This window comes from Populus trichocarpa, chromosome 7 (assembly GCF_000002775.5).
Source record: "Populus trichocarpa isolate Nisqually-1 chromosome 7, P.trichocarpa_v4.1, whole genome shotgun sequence".
NCBI classification, from domain to species: Eukaryota; Viridiplantae; Streptophyta; class Magnoliopsida; order Malpighiales; family Salicaceae; genus Populus; species Populus trichocarpa.
Genome location: NC_037291.2, coordinates 1 through 19,399, shown reverse-complemented (window position 1 = coordinate 19,399; position 19,399 = coordinate 1). Strand labels below are relative to the sequence as shown.

The 19,399-nt window shown below is 35.7% G+C and overlaps 2 protein-coding genes across 2 annotated transcripts; one reads left to right on the top strand and one right to left on the bottom strand.

The window, feature by feature from the left end:
- Positions 1 to 3,555: 3,555 nt before the first annotated feature.
- On the bottom strand, positions 3,556 to 10,733 carry LOC7465593 (probable protein arginine N-methyltransferase 6). The gene is made up of 13 exons (XM_002310874.4): positions 10,461 to 10,733; positions 9,857 to 9,922; positions 9,497 to 9,565; positions 8,962 to 8,997; positions 8,210 to 8,275; positions 7,012 to 7,080; positions 6,756 to 6,833; positions 6,478 to 6,556; positions 6,285 to 6,379; positions 5,282 to 5,366; positions 4,828 to 5,033; positions 4,045 to 4,163; positions 3,556 to 3,921 (listed from the first exon to the last, which is right to left on the bottom strand). Exons 1-13 carry the CDS (start codon positions 10,665 to 10,667, stop codon positions 3,879 to 3,881), a joined length of 1,218 nt encoding a protein of 405 aa, XP_002310910.2. The 5' UTR covers positions 10,668 to 10,733; the 3' UTR covers positions 3,556 to 3,878.
- Positions 10,734 to 13,810: 3,077 nt separating this feature from the next.
- On the top strand, positions 13,811 to 18,543 carry LOC7497762 (mitochondrial import receptor subunit TOM40-1). The gene is made up of 11 exons (XM_002310328.4): positions 13,811 to 14,066; positions 14,864 to 14,945; positions 15,040 to 15,139; positions 15,247 to 15,342; positions 15,491 to 15,541; positions 15,728 to 15,793; positions 16,163 to 16,264; positions 16,927 to 16,995; positions 17,071 to 17,154; positions 17,932 to 18,027; positions 18,215 to 18,543. The coding sequence occupies exons 1-11, from the start codon at positions 13,916 to 13,918 to the stop codon at positions 18,266 to 18,268; spliced, it is 951 nt and encodes a 316-aa protein (XP_002310364.2). The 5' UTR covers positions 13,811 to 13,915; the 3' UTR covers positions 18,269 to 18,543.
- Positions 18,544 to 19,399: the final 856 nt, after the last annotated feature.

The following is a 19,399-nucleotide window of genomic DNA, read 5'->3' as shown; positions in this document are numbered from 1 at the left end:
TGATGGTAGATGACATTGATGCGAACCAATGGATACCTCCAACATGGTGTTTAGTTGCAAGGCTGGTTAGGGACCGTCCTTTTAATGCTCAAGCATTTACGTACGAACACAATCAAGAATGCATGTGTGGCGCCCGCCCTGGAGAAGCATATCAGTTGGAGAAGAATCTCTTTATCAAACCCAGCCTGCAACCTAAACACACCCTACTCAAACTACCGCATGCTAAAAAGTAAAAACCCTAAGAAAAAAAGAGTCTTGTTTACTCTTCTAAAACCTGTAAGCGTCAACAGAGAACTGAAGGAAAATAGACAGATGGTGAGGGAGTTTTAACATGGGGGTGGTATTGGTGGGGCGAGTTTTAATATGGAGAAGCGTAAGGGTGAGTTGGTAGAGATAGCAGTGATGGGGATGGAGCCTTTCCGATGGAGAAACTAATGAGAGATGATATAATTATAACTGAAGTTGATTCATTCTAGGGGAAGAGAGGCGAAGGCTGTGGCACAGCCCTGCCTAGAGCTATGGTTCCGAACTGCGAGGGCCTGGTAACCTTCAAGCTTCAAGCAGTTAACAGATTACACGAGTTTATCCAGCTTGAAGCTCCCAGTCTAGTTTTCCTGATGGAAACTGGACTTAAAAAAAAATCATGAATTTCAGAAGGTTAATGAACGTATGGGGTTCAAAAGTTGCTTAGTTGTAGATTGTGAGAGGGAAGGCAATAGGAGAAATGGTGGGTTGGCTTTACTATCTGTACACTACATTGATACTGAAGTCTACCGTGATTCATTATCAGAGCACAAGTGGAGGTTTGCAAGAGTGTCTGGCTGACCAGAGATCAGAAAAGGAGAGGACTTGGAAGTCATTACGAGATTTGAAGCCTTAGAATGATGGTGTTGTATTGGTGAATTTAATGAAGTTCTTTACTCCCATGCGAAGCAGGGTGGTTTGCCAAGAGATTTTGCACTCATGTAAACATTCAATCAAGCTTTGAATGATTGTAGTCTTCAAGATATTGGTTTCTTTGGGAACCAATATACATGGATAAATAATCAGATGTGTTGTGAATTTCCAATGGAGGAATTTGTTTCCAGGTGCCTCTCTTACACACCTTCCTCGTTTTGTTTCAGAACATTGTCTTATTCATTTGAACCTAAAAATTAATGGCTCTAATGAAAATGGCAGGAAAATGGGCGCTTCCTCGGATGAATCTGTCTTTGGATTCGCAGAATTTTTCCTTTGCTAATAGAATAGAAGCATGGGGGAATGAACTGCAATAGTAGAGTTGGAAATACATTTGGCCATATGGCCAGGGCTCTGAAGGAGTACAGGAAAGAACTTGATAGGCTACAGTATTTGCCTCCCTCGGATGAGACTTTTAAAGCAGTGACAGATCTGTAAGAAGAGATGGATGGATTACTTAAAAAGGAGGAAATTATGTGGGCACAACGGTCTGGGTCTTCATGGAAGAAGGAAGGAGACAAGAACACACCTTACTTTTATGGAAAGGCATCTTAACGGATTGTGGTGGGGTCTGAGGTTTGTGATTATGTTTTGAGTATTCTTAATAATGGAGGGGATCCTACTGCTATTAACTATGCTCATATTTGTTTGGTTCCAAAGGTTAATAACCAAGAATCACGCACTCAATTTCGACCAAGTAGCTTGAGTAACCTAGTTTTTAAACTGGTGCTAAGATGATAGCTAATAGATTGAAATTAATTTTGCCGAAGATAATTCATGAAACTCAAAGCGCTTTTGTTCCTAGTCGGTTGATTACTGATAATGCTTTGATAGATTTTGAGTCTTTTCACAGTATGAGAAGGAGGAGAGGCCGTCAAGGATTTATGAGTCTGAAACTGGACATGTGTAAAGCATATGACAAGGTTGAATGGTCTTTTCTGCGGGGTATTATATTGAAGATGGGATTCAATCACAATTGGGTCGATCTAGTAATGCGATGTGTGACCACGGCTTCATACTCTATTCTGATTAATGGAATTCCAGGGGAGAATCTTAATCCTGAGAGAGGACTGAAGAAGGGGGCCCCGCTTTCTACATACCTCTTCCTACTATGTGCAGAATATGAGGATCATGAGAGAAAGATCTGCTTGACGGCTTGGGACATAATATGCAGAAACAAGTTAGGAGGAGGTTTGGGTTTTAGAAAGTTGATGCTGTTTCAATAAAGCTCTTTTATCCAAACAGGGTTGGAGGCTGCATAAGTTTCCTGATTCTTTGTTGGCTAGAATTCTTAAAGCCTCTGTCAAATTTTTGGCATGTTGGTTAGGGCTATAATCCTAGTTATACATGGCGTAGTGTAGTGGAGAGCCGTGAGCTTTTGGAGCATGGAACCAGGTGGATGGTGGGGGGTAGAACGAGGATAAAAATCTGGAAAGACAAGTGGCTACTGCGACATCATGGTGTTCGAGTGTGGTCTCCAATAATGAATCCTGATGCAAATGCTACTGCACATCAGCTAAAGGATACTGATACTCGCTCATGGAATGTGGGACTCCTCAATTCCACTCTCTACCCCTTTGAAGTGGAACAGATCACAGACATTCCTATTAGTTGGAAGCTTCCTGAGGATAAGTTGATATGGCATTATTCTAGGGATGGAAAATGGTGTCAAGAGTGGATACCAGGCGTGTACTTCCAGTGACGAGATGGAGAACGCAGAAAAGGACCGGTGGAAGACCTTTTAGAAACTCAGTATTCCTCCGAAGGTTATAAATTTTGTGTGCCGTGCTTATAAAGAAGCCCTACCTGCAAGATCAAACCTTGCTAAACGAGTGCAGATTGATGATGTATCCTGTGTCAGATGTGGCTGCGAGGATAATATACATGTGCTCAAGGATTGTGGTTGGACAAGAAGCATTTTGTTTTTGTCCCCTGTATCTCCACGTTGTGATGACATGCAAGTTTCCTCCTTTTAGGTCATGGGTAATAGGTCCGCAGAAGTCAGTTGATAAGGATATAATAGAGCAATTCTGTGTTAATCGTATGGGCTTTGTGGAGGTCTAGAAATGAACTATTTTTCAACAATGTGGTAGGAGACTCCCATCTCCCCATCCCTAAATTTCCTTCTTGATTATCAGATGGAAAACTATAAACAGCCATCTAGTTCGATTATGGTGACTCATGGTATTCATATTCTCAAGACAGCTCCTACAGCAGGGAAAGTCAAAATCAACACAGATGCTGCTATCAAGAAGAAGGTGTGGGGTTTGGTGTAATTGTGCGAAATGAACAAGGGATGGCCATGCTATCTGTGAACTTTGAATCCTCTATGCATGTCATGTTAAAAGTGAAGCCAATATGACATTACTGTTAAGAAAATAATACATTATTTAACAGCTTAAGGTGTTGCCGGCTCAGCCTGTATGTTTTCCTAATTGCACCTCCAAACCCTAGTCTATTTGCTTTTCATGTTTTTAGCTCGGAATAATGCTGTGAAGGTAGTTGTATTGCATGTTGTTTGTATTTGTACGTGGTGTGGTACTTGCGGAAGCTCTGTGAGACATTTAGCTCGGAAAAATTGCATGTGCGAACGTCAAATGGGTAAAAATACAACAATGACATTGCCTGCTCTTCTTACACAGCCCGCATCCCAAGAACAGTCTTAAATGAATTTTTGTAAATCAGCTCACCTATATTTGTGTTTACAGTAAGTTTCATCTCCATGTCCTGAAGGTAGAAATTCTTAAAAATTCATGAATCTGCATAGTCAATTGAGGAGCTCCCTTTGAAGAAGAAAGTCTGCCAGGTTCTGCAGACGAGAGCTTTAAGTTGTGCCACGCACTAACTCGGAAGGCTTGGAATTATCTTACCCAGGAATGAACTATTGGGACTCATCAAACCTGTAAACACTCTTAAGAAAATCACCTCATCACAGACTCCTTTACAAAGGACCGCCCGCCAGAACTGTATGAACAATGATCAAAGCAAATGATCAATAGGCAGAAATATATAAATAGATGTGATCTGATTCTACTTTGATGATGGAAGAGGAGATGAATCTATTAGCTTAAATGACTGCTGACTCACGAGTATCGTAGGTTAATATTCATGAATCGACGGTTTTCTTTGCTTTGTGTTAGTGTTGCTGAGCCTTCAATGAGTTGATCTTGCTCCACATCTATTGGGTCGTAGAAGTATATCAAAGTCTGGAAAAGGAGAAAAAACAAAAAAACAAAAAATCAGCTCACCAGGACCCGTACAGATGCAACATGAAAGAAAACTTTTTGAAAAAAAAATCGACCTCTCATGATTTTTTCAACAATCCTCCTGAAATTGTGATCATATTTACCTCTTTTAAATTTTGTAACTTAATGAATATGAAAACACCACTTCAGTTAATAAAACTTCAATAACACTTAATTCCACTGAAGATAGCTACTTTAGTAATCACAAGGATAATATCATATTAGTGCACATTTCTTCTACTTTTTCACCAAGTATACATACAGGATACTGTTTTTGGACTGAACAAGGGTTATGTTCATTGATCACTGGAAAGTTCTTAACTGCCCAACATATGCCTCCCATGCAAATTCTCCATGTCAAAAGGAAAGATTCAGCAGATTCTATACCAATCAGTTTCTGTGTACATTTGCACATGAATTCAGCCATAAACAGTGATTCCAAAACAAATTTCTGGTAAACAACACCGACCAAGGTAACTGCTGGAATTAATTATTAAGGTCATAATAATCTACACAGGTCTTATTATGCTGGTGTAGCAGTTGGAAATGTTTGCTTCTGCTTATAGGGCCAACCAAACAAAAGCAGATAATGCACATTAATGACAAGGACATGAATACACAATACCTGTTGCCAATGTGTTGGAGGGTCCTCGGGTGCAGTGGATAGCACAAGTGCCTCATTTGGATTTGTCCTTTTCTTCCTCTGACTACCATCCATTGGAGAATTGTTTGATGGTGCAGTTGGTAGGACTGGTGCTCGAGGATTGATCGGAGAAGCTGCAGGCCCACCAAATTCAACGTCGAACCAAAACGCAAACCCATGAAATGGAGCTAGAATAACATTCAAACCACACTTTTAGTAATCAGCAAAACAGAAAAGAATGGAAACAGAATTTTCAGACTGGAAAACAAGATGATATATAGGAATTTGAGAAGGTATATGAATGTTTTTTATTCAGCATGCCAGATTTTGATAGCTTAAACTTTGAAGTGGTTGATTGATTAACACTAAACCAGAGCAGGAAAGTTCCGTGTTCAAAGAAAAGGATTTCAAAATTAATAAAAGAAAGGGAGCATACCTCTCATCATTGACCTGAATTTGTATGTCGTTGTGACAGATTCTAGTTCATCAATTGTAATCGTATAGCAATCCACATGCTTAACCTGTAACCGACACTAAATCTCAAATCTCTGAATGGAGTAGCTTTCACAAGAGTGTGCATGCATCCAAACAAGATATAAGAATGTTGCTCAATATACAATCAGAGCAGCTATAGCAAAAGAATCTCAAAATCCATTCACACAGACATCTCAGACCAATAGGGGCACACGAGGATTTGTATCAGATAACAAGGTCCATATATTAATATAAGCATTATTCATTGAATAAAATAAGGCATGTGGTGGACCAATAAACTTCATAACCAATGAAATAAAACAAATCCATTGAGATTGCTCGTCACATTATTCATATAGAGCAACAAAACCTATTTATCATGATATTTTAGTCTCTTTATCCTCCTTCCAAATACACAACATAGCAAATGTGTGAAAGTATGAATATAGGCCTCAAATTTTCTCAGAGGAGCACCTCATGAATTTTACAGCCCTTGCAAAGCATGTTCAACAGAAGGGCAGTGTTTATGCAAGCATGCTCTCTGTGGAAATAAAAATAAGTCCAAATGAAAAGAAATATCATTAGGACCATATGTTCATCAGTCATCACCTCTTAAAATTGCTTTCATCCAAGCATTAGATTTAAAGGGACATCAAATCTAAAACTTTCAACAAAATCTGAGCCACTGTAGGTTTTGCAGATTCTATCTCTCACATGAGCGAGCGTGCGGACATGCTCAGTCACTCACCCACTTCCGAACATGCTACCAAATGGACACATGTGTTCAATTGGAGTGCATCATGAAGAAGTAGGCAGCTTGAGCATTTACATGTCACAAATGCGGTTAACAAGCCACATATCGAGAGGAAGTTTTCTTCTTGTTCTTTTTTTTAATGATGTACAATAAGTCATTAAAAGGCTTACAAAGAAGTTAACTGTACAACAAAGAAAGTGAGGAGACTCACCACATGTGGCCATGTCAATACATTTTCACCTGATATTGTTTCCACAGACGGCTCTTCAAATGCACACTGTTTTGCTAAGGGCAACATGGCAGACACTGCAACCAAAAACAGACACTAAGTTTCCAACTACCATCCCAAGTTCTCATCCAGATATGTAGCTTCTTAAAGAGTTTCATATGAACATAATACTCACTATCGATTCCATAAACATTTCGCCAAAACTCAATGCTTTCACGGTATCTGTCTGGATGTGTGACAGGTGCCATGTACAACTGCAGGCAGTATTCAGAAGAAATCAGCATTACAAAACACATGAGTACTTGATTGACAAGTAAGAAACCGTAGACTTCCCAAGTGTGATTCTGCTGAACATTTAACCTAGTTACATAATGTAAATGGAACCAGAAAAGACTAATAAATCCACATAATACTGTGGTATAAGACAACTTGCCAAGCAGGAAGAAAATTTACAGTTGCATTTGAAGGAAGAATAAGGCCTCCATGCTTTAGCCAGCGATCTCTGGCAGTGATGACACTTCCCAGCATGCTCTACAAATTAAGAGAAAAAGAAGTCCTCAAGATGGTAAACATTGTATGTAATTAGGCAACGTGGGACAGTACATCTGCCTACAAAAGGTTAGATGCCATAATGTCATGTCCATACTAAATGCATTGGATCTGGATTTGCTGATTACAAACATATAAAATTCAAAATTTTAACAGTCACCTCATACAAAAGCATGTAGCCCATCCATTCTGAAATTATTACATCAACCTCCTCATCAATTTCAACATCCTGCAGAAATCATTATTACAGTGAAGTGACCAGCAGATAGGAAGCATATAAGTTAATGCAAGAGGAAATAACACAATTCAGCCAGCACTCTGGTTCTCTCCCTCAAATTTACATGAAACTTACCCTATCAGACTTTGAAGGGTTCAATTGACATGTATAGACATATCTGCATGAGGCTACCTTTTGTTAATTAACAAACTTGGGCACTCAACCAGTGGCCAAGTTTTTCAAGCCAATAAACAAAGAAGAGGACATGAAAGTTCAACCCTCATGCAAACTATGTGACATAGAGGTGCAGCCAGACCTCCACTGCAAAAGTCATGCAAGAAGACAGACAAAGGTTGGCCCATTTCCTTTGGGGCCATTTGTATTTGCGGCCCAGCCGCGCTTCTCAAAAATTTTGATTTTTTTCTTCAAATTATTTTTTTTTTAATGTTTTTGGATCATTTTGATGTGCTGATGTAAAAAATAAATTTTAAAAAATGAAAAAAAAAATTACTTTGATGCATTTCCAAGCAAAATAACACTTGAAAAGCAACCACTACCATAATGTTAAACACTACATTTGCCTTTCACAGCACAGCAGAAATCAGGCTGTGAACCTTATATTCCCCAAACCACGACAACCTTAGTGCACTCTATCTGCCAATTCACAAGTTGTGCAAATGACCTGTACGTGCCCCAGACAGCCATAGCCAACAAATTTTCTCTATCTCATCACCAGCAACTATGCTACATCATTCACTGGAACAGGCATTCCCAAAACAGAAAAAATGACAGTAACACTCCAACATTTTCCGATCAATATCATGACTGCCTATCTACAGAATTGACATGAATGATGATTGCTGAAATAGGGTTGAAAGCAAGTGGTGATAGTCTGGTAAAAAGGTATGTTTTGCGTTGGGAGATAAGTTTGATTCCAATTGTCAATAATCAATGTTTGCATTTTCTGTACAGAAAAAACAGCAACTGATATATTCTGTACAAATGCTTGCTATTTTATAAACAATCAAACTAATCAAATAAATAAACACAACTCTTTTGCATGATAATTTAAGACTACAGATCCTTTGGGAACCCATTTCAGAGCACAGACATCATGTTAGCTATTTATACAGAAGCCTACCTCAACTCGTCCATGTAATACAATGACCTTGTCTGATAAATTGTTCGCCTTCACAACTTCATTTGCCTGTTTAAAGAAAAGGAAAATCAATTCAAAACTGCATCTTAACTTAGTTCTTATACATTTAAGAATCTTATAAGAATTAATAAAATCAATACAAAATGCATACCATGCAAACCCTACAAGATTTCATATGATTAATAGCCATCACAAATATTTACCAAAGACCAAAATGTGGAACACCTAACCATATCCCACTCAGGAAAAAGGTCACATGAGAAATGATTGTAAGAAATATAAGACATAAACTATGATTCCACATTCTCTAAGATAAGCAAATCCTGAATAATAATTTGCAAATTTTGTCTTATAATTATCAACAGCTAGCAATTTCAGATGCAAGCTGGGGACAAGATATTTTGCAGTCATTACATTTTTCTGTGCATCAATTATGCTTGGCAGTATAATTTAAAGGTTGTTGAGAAGTTATGCTGATTTTACAATACTAACTTGTATATTATGCACACCACTGATCATGTAATGTGATATTATGAATTTTCCATTTTGACAATTGAACACCATTAGACACATCAACATCCTTTTCTCTCCTAATAAGAATGAACATCTATTACGTCCTTCTTTTATTGAAAAAGAATGTTCAAACTCATCACAAGCCACATGGAAAGTAGCAACCAAATAGCTAAATAACAGACTGAAAATGTAATACAAAAAGATGAGCACAAACACAGTACCTGCACAGCAATATCACTTGCATCAACTGCATATACCTGGTGAAACAATATCTTTCAAATGTAAGACACATGTAGATTGAAACTCATGCAAGCACAGTGGTAAAATTGTGCCTAGGCGTAAACCATCTTAATTGAATATTGAACATAAGGAAAGAATCAAAGTATTTTCTCTAAAAACACGATAAAATGCACAAAACCACTTTTCTGGAGACAATTTAACATGGTGCAGAATGTCAGAAGGAATCAATTGATAATGATCACTTCATGAATTCAGAACAGAAATATAAAAGTTCTAAGATGGAGCAACGTAATAAACATTATATCAGCATTGAAATATTAGCATTTTCCGTGCACCACTTGAAATGACCATTTAGTATGAGAGTTCAATAGTTCGATTCGTCCATATCACAGACAATGCTTATGAGACAATACTATGCAACAATGAGGGCAAGTGATGATTATATGTGCAATTCATTAATTCAGTTCCAAAATTACTAGAAACTTCATGTAAAAGAATCACTCCGATGTATCTTACCCGTTTTGCACCAGCCTGAGCACAAAAAATAGAAAGAATTCCAGTGCCACAACCAACATCCACGACAACCTGAACATGCATTCAAATCGAGCAATCAGGACACGTACTGCATGAAATATTCCTAAAATTTCCTTACCACTATGCAGAATATTGATACTCGACATATTTATTCCAAGTTTTTTTTATACAATTCTATGACATGATATATTTCATGGTCTTACTGCATATGAAATCATACGTGTTGTATAAGCTCTATGCCAAAGTGCCAAGCAAACACAAAGCTTCCTCCAACATAGTTTTACATCAAGAAGAGAACAATATTATAGATTAACAACAGAATACTGATCACAATGGCATTACCTTGCCTTCAATCAAACTCTGATGGTGAAAGATTGCATCCCTATAAGTGTTTGTCCGCACATGATCCTACATAGATAGAATAAAGATTTAGATATTTTTATATCATTCAATAAAAAACACTCTGATTACAAAATGAAAAACCACAAATGAACCAAACTCCTAACTTCCAAGGACAAAAGATTTTGCAATTAACAATTTCAACTCAAGCATTCCAAAAATGATCAAACACACAAAAAACTACTAAGTGAAAACCCAAAAAAGCCTATCAAAATCTTTCAAGAAAACAAAGCATAAACCCCATTTCACATTCAAGAAACAGAATTTCAACACTAACAAGACAAAGAAACATTTCAAACAACCTTTAACTCCAAAAACCTTCACTTACGCATCAAACAAAACAGCCACAACACTAACAAGACAAAGAAACATTTCAAACAACCTTAAACTCCAAAAGCCTTCACTTACACATCAAACAAAACAGCCACAACAGAACCTAAAACCCTAAAGCCTTGTAAAAAAAAACCATAACAACCTACAAGAAAAACGAAAACCCAGATTATGAAAGTAAGTACATTTTAATAAGGATGACATCATTTTCACTTACCTTAATCATCTCTTCATGGATACCAACATGAGCATAAGAGTTAAAGTAAGCCTTGTCAAACTCGGTACAAGGAGTGACCTTTTGTTCCTCACCATATCCATCACGTGACTTGGCGCGTACTCTTCTAACTCGGTCTCTTTGACTCATCCCGAGTTGCTGCTTGTTGTCTTGGTGGTATCCGTTACTGTCACCTGAACTTGAGTACATTCTTGCCGCAAGTTAGAGTGTGTGAGAGACAGAGAGAGAGAGAGAGGACCAACGGTGGCGTTTTATGGATGACCCGAGAACGATGCGGGTCAGGAGTCTGGGTCTAGAAAATGGTGTTTAATAAAAATGTGGGCTTTGCTTATTTTGATAGAAGAGGCCTTGTTAAATTGAGAGGCCTTTTGAACTTAATTTTTTATTTTTATATAAACTTTTAAAAAAATATTGCCAATATATACGTATAAAAAATATAAAGAGAATTGAGAATATTTTAATCTATGAACAAGCCAAATCTAATAGTTTTGAGTTTAGCACCAAGCTGGCATTAAAAAAATTTATTATTTTTTTATAACAAAATATTTAAACTACCCTTAAAATATCATAAATATAAATTTTAATTAATTTGTTTATAATTTTTTTATTTTTTCTAAAAAAAAATTAAAACTGCCCTTAAAGTATCATAAATAATTTATATATGTATTTTTATATATATATAAAAATAAATTACCATTAAAGTATCCTAAACATAAATTCTAATTAATTTTTTAAAAAATAATTTTTATTTTTTAAAAAATATATTTGGCAAACATACCAGACCCAAGAATTTTGAATCTAGCAGCCAAGCTAAACTCAAGAGCCTTACGTCTGGCGACCATGTATTGACCCAAACAGAAATGCTAAATATATTTTTTATAAATTTATCATAATTTTTTATTAAAAAATATTAAAAATATCCTAAATATTTTTTTTATAAATTTGCTATATTTTTTATAAAACAAATATTTAAACTACTCTTAAAGTATCATAAACAGAAATTCTAATTGATTTTTGTATAATTTTATTTTCTATAAAAAAACATTAAAATTCTCCTTGAAGTATCCTAAATAATTTTTTTATAAACATTTTCTATTTTATATATATATAAAAATAAACTACCCTTTAAGTATCATAAATTGAAATACTAATTAATTTTTTATATATTTTTTTTAATTTTTTCTATAAAAAAAACATTAAAACTACCCTTGAAGTATCCTAAATAATTCCTTTTTATAAATATTTTGTGTTTTTTATTAAAAAAAACATTTAAACTATCCTTAAAGTATTCTAAACATAAATGCTAATTAATTAATTATATATATATATATATATATATATTATTTTTATAAAAAAAATAAACTACCCTTGAAATATTATAAACAAAAATTCTAATTATTATTTTTATAAATTATTATTTAAAAAAAATTGAGTCCGGCGGCCATGCCGGACCCAAGATTCTTGGGTCAGGCGGCCATGCTTTGACCCAACACGCTGCAACAAATTTTAAAATAAAAAATGAAAAAAAATATAATGAGTCTATATATACGGTACTTGCACAATATTTTTTTAACGGGTTTTAAAGTACAGTATTAAGGGCTAAATAAAATTTAAATCAAACGTTACTTTAATAATAAAACTGCAAGACCTTATGCAGACGAGGTCTAAATAAAACTTATATTAAAGTAACAGCACGAACATTTCTTCTTCTTCTCCAGTGAGGGCTCAAACCAATACTTTAAAATTTTCACTTGAAAAATCATAGATAATCTTATCAACCCCAACCCGGGGTTGACCCGGTCAAGAAACCGGGTCTCGGGTTACACGGGTTAACCCAGGTCAACCCGAATCAACCCAGGAAAATTAAAAAAAATATTTGAAATTTTAATATTTCATATGAAAAAAATTAAAATAAAAATCAATGTGAATATAAGCTATACATGTTGTAAATAATAGAGGTGTTCACGGTTCGGTTTTAACCCAAAAATTCAATCGAACTGGAAAATAGTATTCTTTGTTAATATAACTCGGACCGAACCAAGAACCGGTTCAAACTGAACCGGTTTTGTGCGGTTCGGGTCAATTTTTTAGCATTAAAAACCAGAAAAAATGGAAACGTTTTTGCTGCAACCGTTGTTGCAAGTCGACCATGAAATAAACCAGAGAGCAAGAGTGATTGTAGGAGAAGTTGACCATGAAATAAACCAGAGTGATAAAATAAAATAAGATTTAATGTTAACATATTAGAGAAAATAAGAGAGGAGCATAGAGGAGAGGGAGTTGGAGAGAGAGAGGGATGGGGCGGCTGGAAAGAGGGAAGGGAAAGGGGAAGGGGGGGGGTGGATGGGAAGGAGGAAAGGGGAAAAAGGAAGGGGTTTAGTCCTGTTTAATCAGTTTAAGCTTTTAAATTGGAACTGAACCGGACCGGATGATTTTTTATTTTTTAATCGGTTTAATCGATTGATCAGTTTTTTTGAACACACCTAGTAAATAGTGAAGTTTAAAAGATCATTTCAAGTGTTTTTTATCCCACATTGAAAAAAATACTATATTATCTTTTTAAGTGAAGTATTTAAATCAAAAAGATTTTTTATCCCATGTTGAAAAAAAAAACATTTTCCTTATAAGTATAGAGTATATATATACTAAAAGGCTTCAAATATTTTTTATCTTGTGAACATAGAATATATATATATATTAAAATATTTCAAATTTCACATTGAAAAAATAAAACATTATTATAATATTTATATAGTTAATAACCAGCTAAAAAATATATAAAAAAAGAGGTCTTTAGTTAAGAGAAAAAAAACATTTGAAAAAAAAAAATTTTCTACCAAGTTTTGTTAGGTTGCCTCGATCAATCAGATCTAATTATTTTTTTACTTTTGCCGATCTTTCCTGGCAACAAAATCCACTAAATCAATCTAACCATTAAATCAACCCGCCAATACTATATTGAAAAAAAAAATAAGCAAAAAAATAAATTCTAAAAACAAAAAAGAAGAGGTATAACCCATAAGACAAGTTCACAAAGTTAAAACCATAGTTTTTAGACACGGTTCAAGGCCCGGGTTTTGATTGGATCACCGGATCAATTCTTTTTTTTTTTAAATCAAAACGATGTTGTTTTAGTTAAAAAAAACAAAAATCAACGGGTTACAACCATATTTTTGATCGGGTCTTGCCAGGTCGACCCGCCGAGTCAGCCGGGTCACATCAGATTTTTCCTTCCCCTGTTTTTTTTTAATCCAGCCCGCTTCTAGCTCGGAGCGGCTGGATCCCGAGCCGGTCAGGTTTTAAAACTATGGTTAAAACCCTTTTCTTAAACCCCATAAAGACAAAATCCCCCCAGCACCGTCTCACACGCTCTCTCCCTCTCTTTCCCTTCGCAGCCTCTCTCTGGTGACCAATTAAACTGAACTCTAGAGACAATAATGGCGGGGTTTGTACCTCCAGGTACAACGTTGTTAGGCAATGAAGCAACATCTGCAGCAGCCAAAAAGGTCAATGAAGTGCACAAAAACGTTGATTACATGAACCTTCCTTGTCCAATTCCATACGAAGAACTCCATCGTGAAGCACTCAGTTCAGTTCCAATCTCTCTCTCTCTCTCTCTGTATTCGTCTTTTGATCTGTTTATTGATATGGGTTTTTGTTTTTGTTGTTTAGTGATTTAATCTGACCGTGAAACCCTAATAGGCTTAAGTTTTGGCTGGTCTTTTTTGGGGCATTTGGTTTGTAAAGTTTGGTTTTTTTTATTGGTTATTTCTTGTTGTTGAGGTGATTTAAATATGGGTTTTTGGTCTTGTGTTGAGAGTTTTGTGTGGGAAGTGAAGTGGGATTGTGTGAGTTTGAGATTTGAAGTGTTTTTGGGTTGTGAAATTTAATGGATTTTGATGTTTAAATGTCTTTCAATTGTAATTCTTGCAATGATATTGTGGTTAGTTTTGTCAAAAGTGGAAAAAGAAACTAACCTTTTTATTTTTATTTCAGATTTTTTTTTTAAAGTTGTCTGATTCTGGATTTATGATTGAATTTGGTATGAACTAGATTGCTGTTTTAACAAAGAGCAGGTCTTGGCTAGTTCTTGGTGCTATCGAGAGACTGGCTTTTGAAACTTTTACATTCATGGTGCTCTCATAGGCCAATTGTGCTAGCAAATCCTGTGTGGAAAGAGCAGTATGCTTTAAGCTTTGGGACTGATTCCTTTAGAGTGTCACATACATGCTGAATGTTATGTGTTTGTTATAGTCACTTAAATATTTAGTTGTTGAATCATATTGTGTATGTTGTGGAAATGCATTTCATTTTAGAAGTTTAGGCTGGAGAATTCTCTCCTTTTTAATATGTTTGACTTTAATTTCATAAAAATGTTTATGCAGTGTCTTTAAAGCCTGAATATTTTGAGGGGATGCGTTTTGATTTTACCAAAGGACTGAATCAGAAATTTTCACTGAGTCACAGGTAGTTTTGGCTTCTTTATGCTTCAAATTCTTTCCAAACAGCTTAATTCATTTTTTCTTCTGGAGCCTGGCTCTTATTTTTCACCATCTCTCAGTGTAATGATGGGGCCAATGGAAATTCCTTCTCAATCTTCGGAAGCCATCAAAATCCCGACTGCTCACTACGAGTTTGGTGCTAACTTTATAGACCAAAGGGTGGGCTGTCACAGCCATATTTTCCTTTCCAAATCATTTACTAATGGATCCTCTGGGGGGTTATCATATCATAATTTCAATTAAGTGTCTTTATGGGGTCTCTGCAGACAATGCTTATTGGGAGGGTGTTGACTGATGGGAGACTAAATGCAAGAGTGAAGTGTGATTTGACTGATGATCTTGCCTTGAAGGCTAATGCTCAGGTAAAATATTTGCTCATTTCACCTTATCTTTGGACTTCTTTTCTTCCCTACCCCTGTTTTTTTGTTTTTTGTTTTTTTGGGTAATGTGAGCAAAGTTTATGGACAAGCATGTAAGCTTTTTAACTTCTGTCATATTCTTTTTGTGCAGCTCACAAACGAGCCTCACATGTCTCATGTCATGTTGAACTTTGATTACAAGGTGAAGCTCTCTTTACCATGTAAATGTGCACATATCTTTCCATATTCATTCTCCCTCACAAACAATGAAAGTTGGTGTGGCAGACATTTTTGTTACCTTAAGCATCTGTATTAGTGTCAAGCATCTTAAAGATGAAATGATCATGCTTTTTTCCCTGTTTATAATGATATGATTTACTTCATACAGGGTAAAGACTACAGGAGCCAGTTGCAACTAGGAAATGGTGCCTTATTTGGTGCCAGTTACATTCAGGTAACAACAATTTCTGTTAGTAGAATGATATATGAATTTGTAATCGTTGTGATTGTGAGTGAGTAGTTAATAAGCCAAAGGGTCATTCTCAATGAATAACCAGAGCATAACTTCAACAATATGTTTGGATATATGATCGTTCTTGGCAACGAGCTCCATAATTTAGTTGCTATGATTCAGAATGCACTGTTTCTCTTAAAACAGTTTATATAGCTAGTTTTTTTTTTCAATCACTGGTGGTGTTAGTTATCATTATCTTTTGTGATTCTCAATACCTTACAAATGCCTACACCTCTTCTCCCTCCTCTCCAGCTGCATTTTAATTGTTTTGCTCATTGTTATTTTGTTTATTGGATCTTCATAATGCAGAGTGTGACCCCTCACTTGTCCTTGGGTGCTGAAGTATTTTGGGCTGGTCAACATCGGAAGTCTGGTGTTGGATATGCTGGTCGGTACGAGACAGACAAGATGGTAATTGGCTTGGCACTCATCCTTTATTGCATGTTTGAGCTCGTTGACCTATCATAGTTCGATTGTTGTGGAAGGGTAACTATGTTAGGTTCCTTGGCTCTTGTAACTTGCATTGATCAATGAGCTAAGGGGCACATGCTTTCTTGTTTCTAAGTGTTGGAGTGGCATTGAATACTTGGCATGCCCTTTTCAAGGAATTGGGTAAAATCTTGTTTTTCAATTCCACAATTGGAAGCTACTGGGCCTAATGAGTTGATTTCCATGTGCAAAAGATCATATGGTTCATTGAGAGAAAACTAAATGCTGAATGAAATTAGATGTAGAAAAACATAAACTTGAGCAGGTTCTACTTTTATGTACACTGTGTAGAACTGAATGTCACGCATAATTTTTAATATAATGTTGTTATATGCAACTCTTGATAATGAAAGAGATGTCTAGTCTAGCCATGATTCTGCAGAGCAAGAATTCTAAAGAGAGAAGGCTATTGATCTCTGCTTAGCTGGTAGTTTAAGTGAATCTCCAAGCTTGTAAACCCTGTGAATTCACCATTTGTTAGAGATATTTCAACTCATTATGCATGCACAAACTTGTACTGGGATTCTAACCAGGACTTGTTCATTTCTTGCTTTGACCGGATAAAATTACTTCTTTCCCTACAGGTTGCTGCAGGGCAAGTTGCTAGCACTGGATTGATGGCTTTGAGCTATGTGCAGAAGGTTTCTGAGAAGGTAATCAGTTTCTTGAGGAAGCTGTAATTTGTTATCTAAATAAATTTCTTACATAATCTTTTCTGTTAATATTAGGTTTCACTAGCAACAGACTTCATGTACAACTACTTATCAAGAGATGTGACAGTTAGTGTTGGCTATGATTATGCCCTCAGACAAGTAAGTGGAGCGATGCCAATTTTTCTTCCTTTTTAGAAACTATGAATTTTAGCACTTAGATACCTGTATCATTTTAGCACTCCTTTCATATACTTCTTGTGTGCAGTAATTTATCTACAAAAAGTGGTTGCAATAGATAATATATATTTTAAATCCTACTCTATACCCTCTCTACAGACAAGGTTGATAGATGTCTTGGGTGCTTAATCTTAATAGACATCTGCTTAAATCTAAGGATTGTTATGAGCTTTATCTTAATAAACCTTTAGCTTAAATCTGAGGGTTGATTTTGGTTGGACTGAAAACTATCATTTTCTCAAAACAGTGTGCCTGAACAAATTGAACTGTGGATGTGGTGTCACTGTGTTGAAAGGATGTTTGTCATTTAGTTTTAACGTGTGCTTTATTTTAGAGTTGAGTGCTTGCTTGCGCATCTCAGTTTGGCAACTGGGCCAGACTATGGCTCGACTCCTCACTGGGTTTGGGCTCTCTGATACGGTCCTGAAGTAAGGATTTAAACCTCCTCTGTTTTTGCTAGTTGGTAAGACTTGATCCACCAACATAGCCTAGCTCTAGCAAACTCCTTGAGCAAATCATGCACTATGCTATGATATATTGATATTACATCATGTTCAGAGTGTCAACATATTATTGCCTGGGTTGTCTACACATACTCTGACCTGTAACCTTGATCATCAATCCTGCTGGGCCTCAAATTTTAAACTTGCCTAGATATGAGACGAACTAAATTGATACTGATCTTTGTGGTTGTTTCAGGCTCGTCTGAGAGGAAAGATTGATTCCAATGGGTGCACTTCTGCCTTCTTGGAAGAACGCTTGAATATGGGTCTCAATTTTATTCTTTCTGCAGAGGTATGTGACCATTTTATCTTTAGATTCTTAGCATGATGCTTCTGCCATGTTGTCAGTTTCTATTTGCATTTATATGTGCACTTCCTTCAAACAGATTTTCCCAAAGCCTGATCCTCTCTCCTCTTCTTTCTTGGAGGTTTTTGTGTCATGTACATATTCTAACCAGTTTTGAATTTACATATTGCAGTTGGATCATAAGAAAAAGGATTACAAATTTGGATTTGGGTTGACAGTGGGCTAATTTAAAGAACTGAAGTCATCCGATCCTGTATCATCAAATTTCGCATAAAACTTGTTGCTAGCTACTGGGCAAATTTCCTGGGTCAACCTGCCTTTTGTTTGAACATCGAGAAATCCTTTTCTTTTTCACTTCTAACTGTTTTGAGCGAACATTATTTGTGCAGCAGCATCAGCTGCAGCTGCGGAACAGGTTTAGCTGCAAGTATTCATTGATTTGGTGGTTTGAATGGTATAATTTTTGCCTGCACTTCTATTAGCTGAACGTGCCATCTTGAATTCCTCGTCTACTTTGGTTCAACTTCCAACCTTATTTATTGCACTGATAGTTACCACAGTTTTAACAGCAGGCATGGATATGGACTCGTTGTAATTTTTAGGACAGGATCCTATGTTAGAACTGTATATGATGACACGGCCTGCAGCGAAACAGACTCTTAAGCAAACGATAACCGAGAAGCAGAATCACCGCTGCAGCAAAGCAGGGTAAGATATGCTATCAATAGAGTGGGTAATGACAAAATCCTATCCTTGTATAATGTTGTCTAATCTGTTCTTGTATCTTTAATTATGTATCTATAAAGTAAGTGAGATTTCAATTTGTCATTCCAATGACATTTTCCAGTCAAACTATCATAATCAATCACATAATATATACATGATTAATATTATACTGAAAATAACCCTAAAGTCAAAAAAAAGAAAGGAACAAGCCCCAACTTATTCTTATATTTTAGGTGCAATTTCCAATATGTCGTAAAAAAATTAATTGCTCCCACATTGTCACTAAATATAACGTTATTTTGTAATATGTCCTTTTCTTAGATATTATTGTCCAAACTAATGAAAATATATTCTAGTAAAAAAACAAAATCTAACCGTGAAAAATTAAACTTTAACTTTACATTATTATTAAAAATCCAAAACCGCGGTACTATCTCCATCCTCACTCAAAGAGAATTAGTTTTTAATTTATGACTAAATTGTAAACTATAAAAATATATAAAAAAGTGGCCTATTGTGAAGGGTTATTTTTTAACAACAAAAAGATATTTTATTTAAAGTTTTTTTTTTTTATAAATATAAATATAAATATATTTTATAATTATAATTTGCACAAATTTAGGTATTTTTT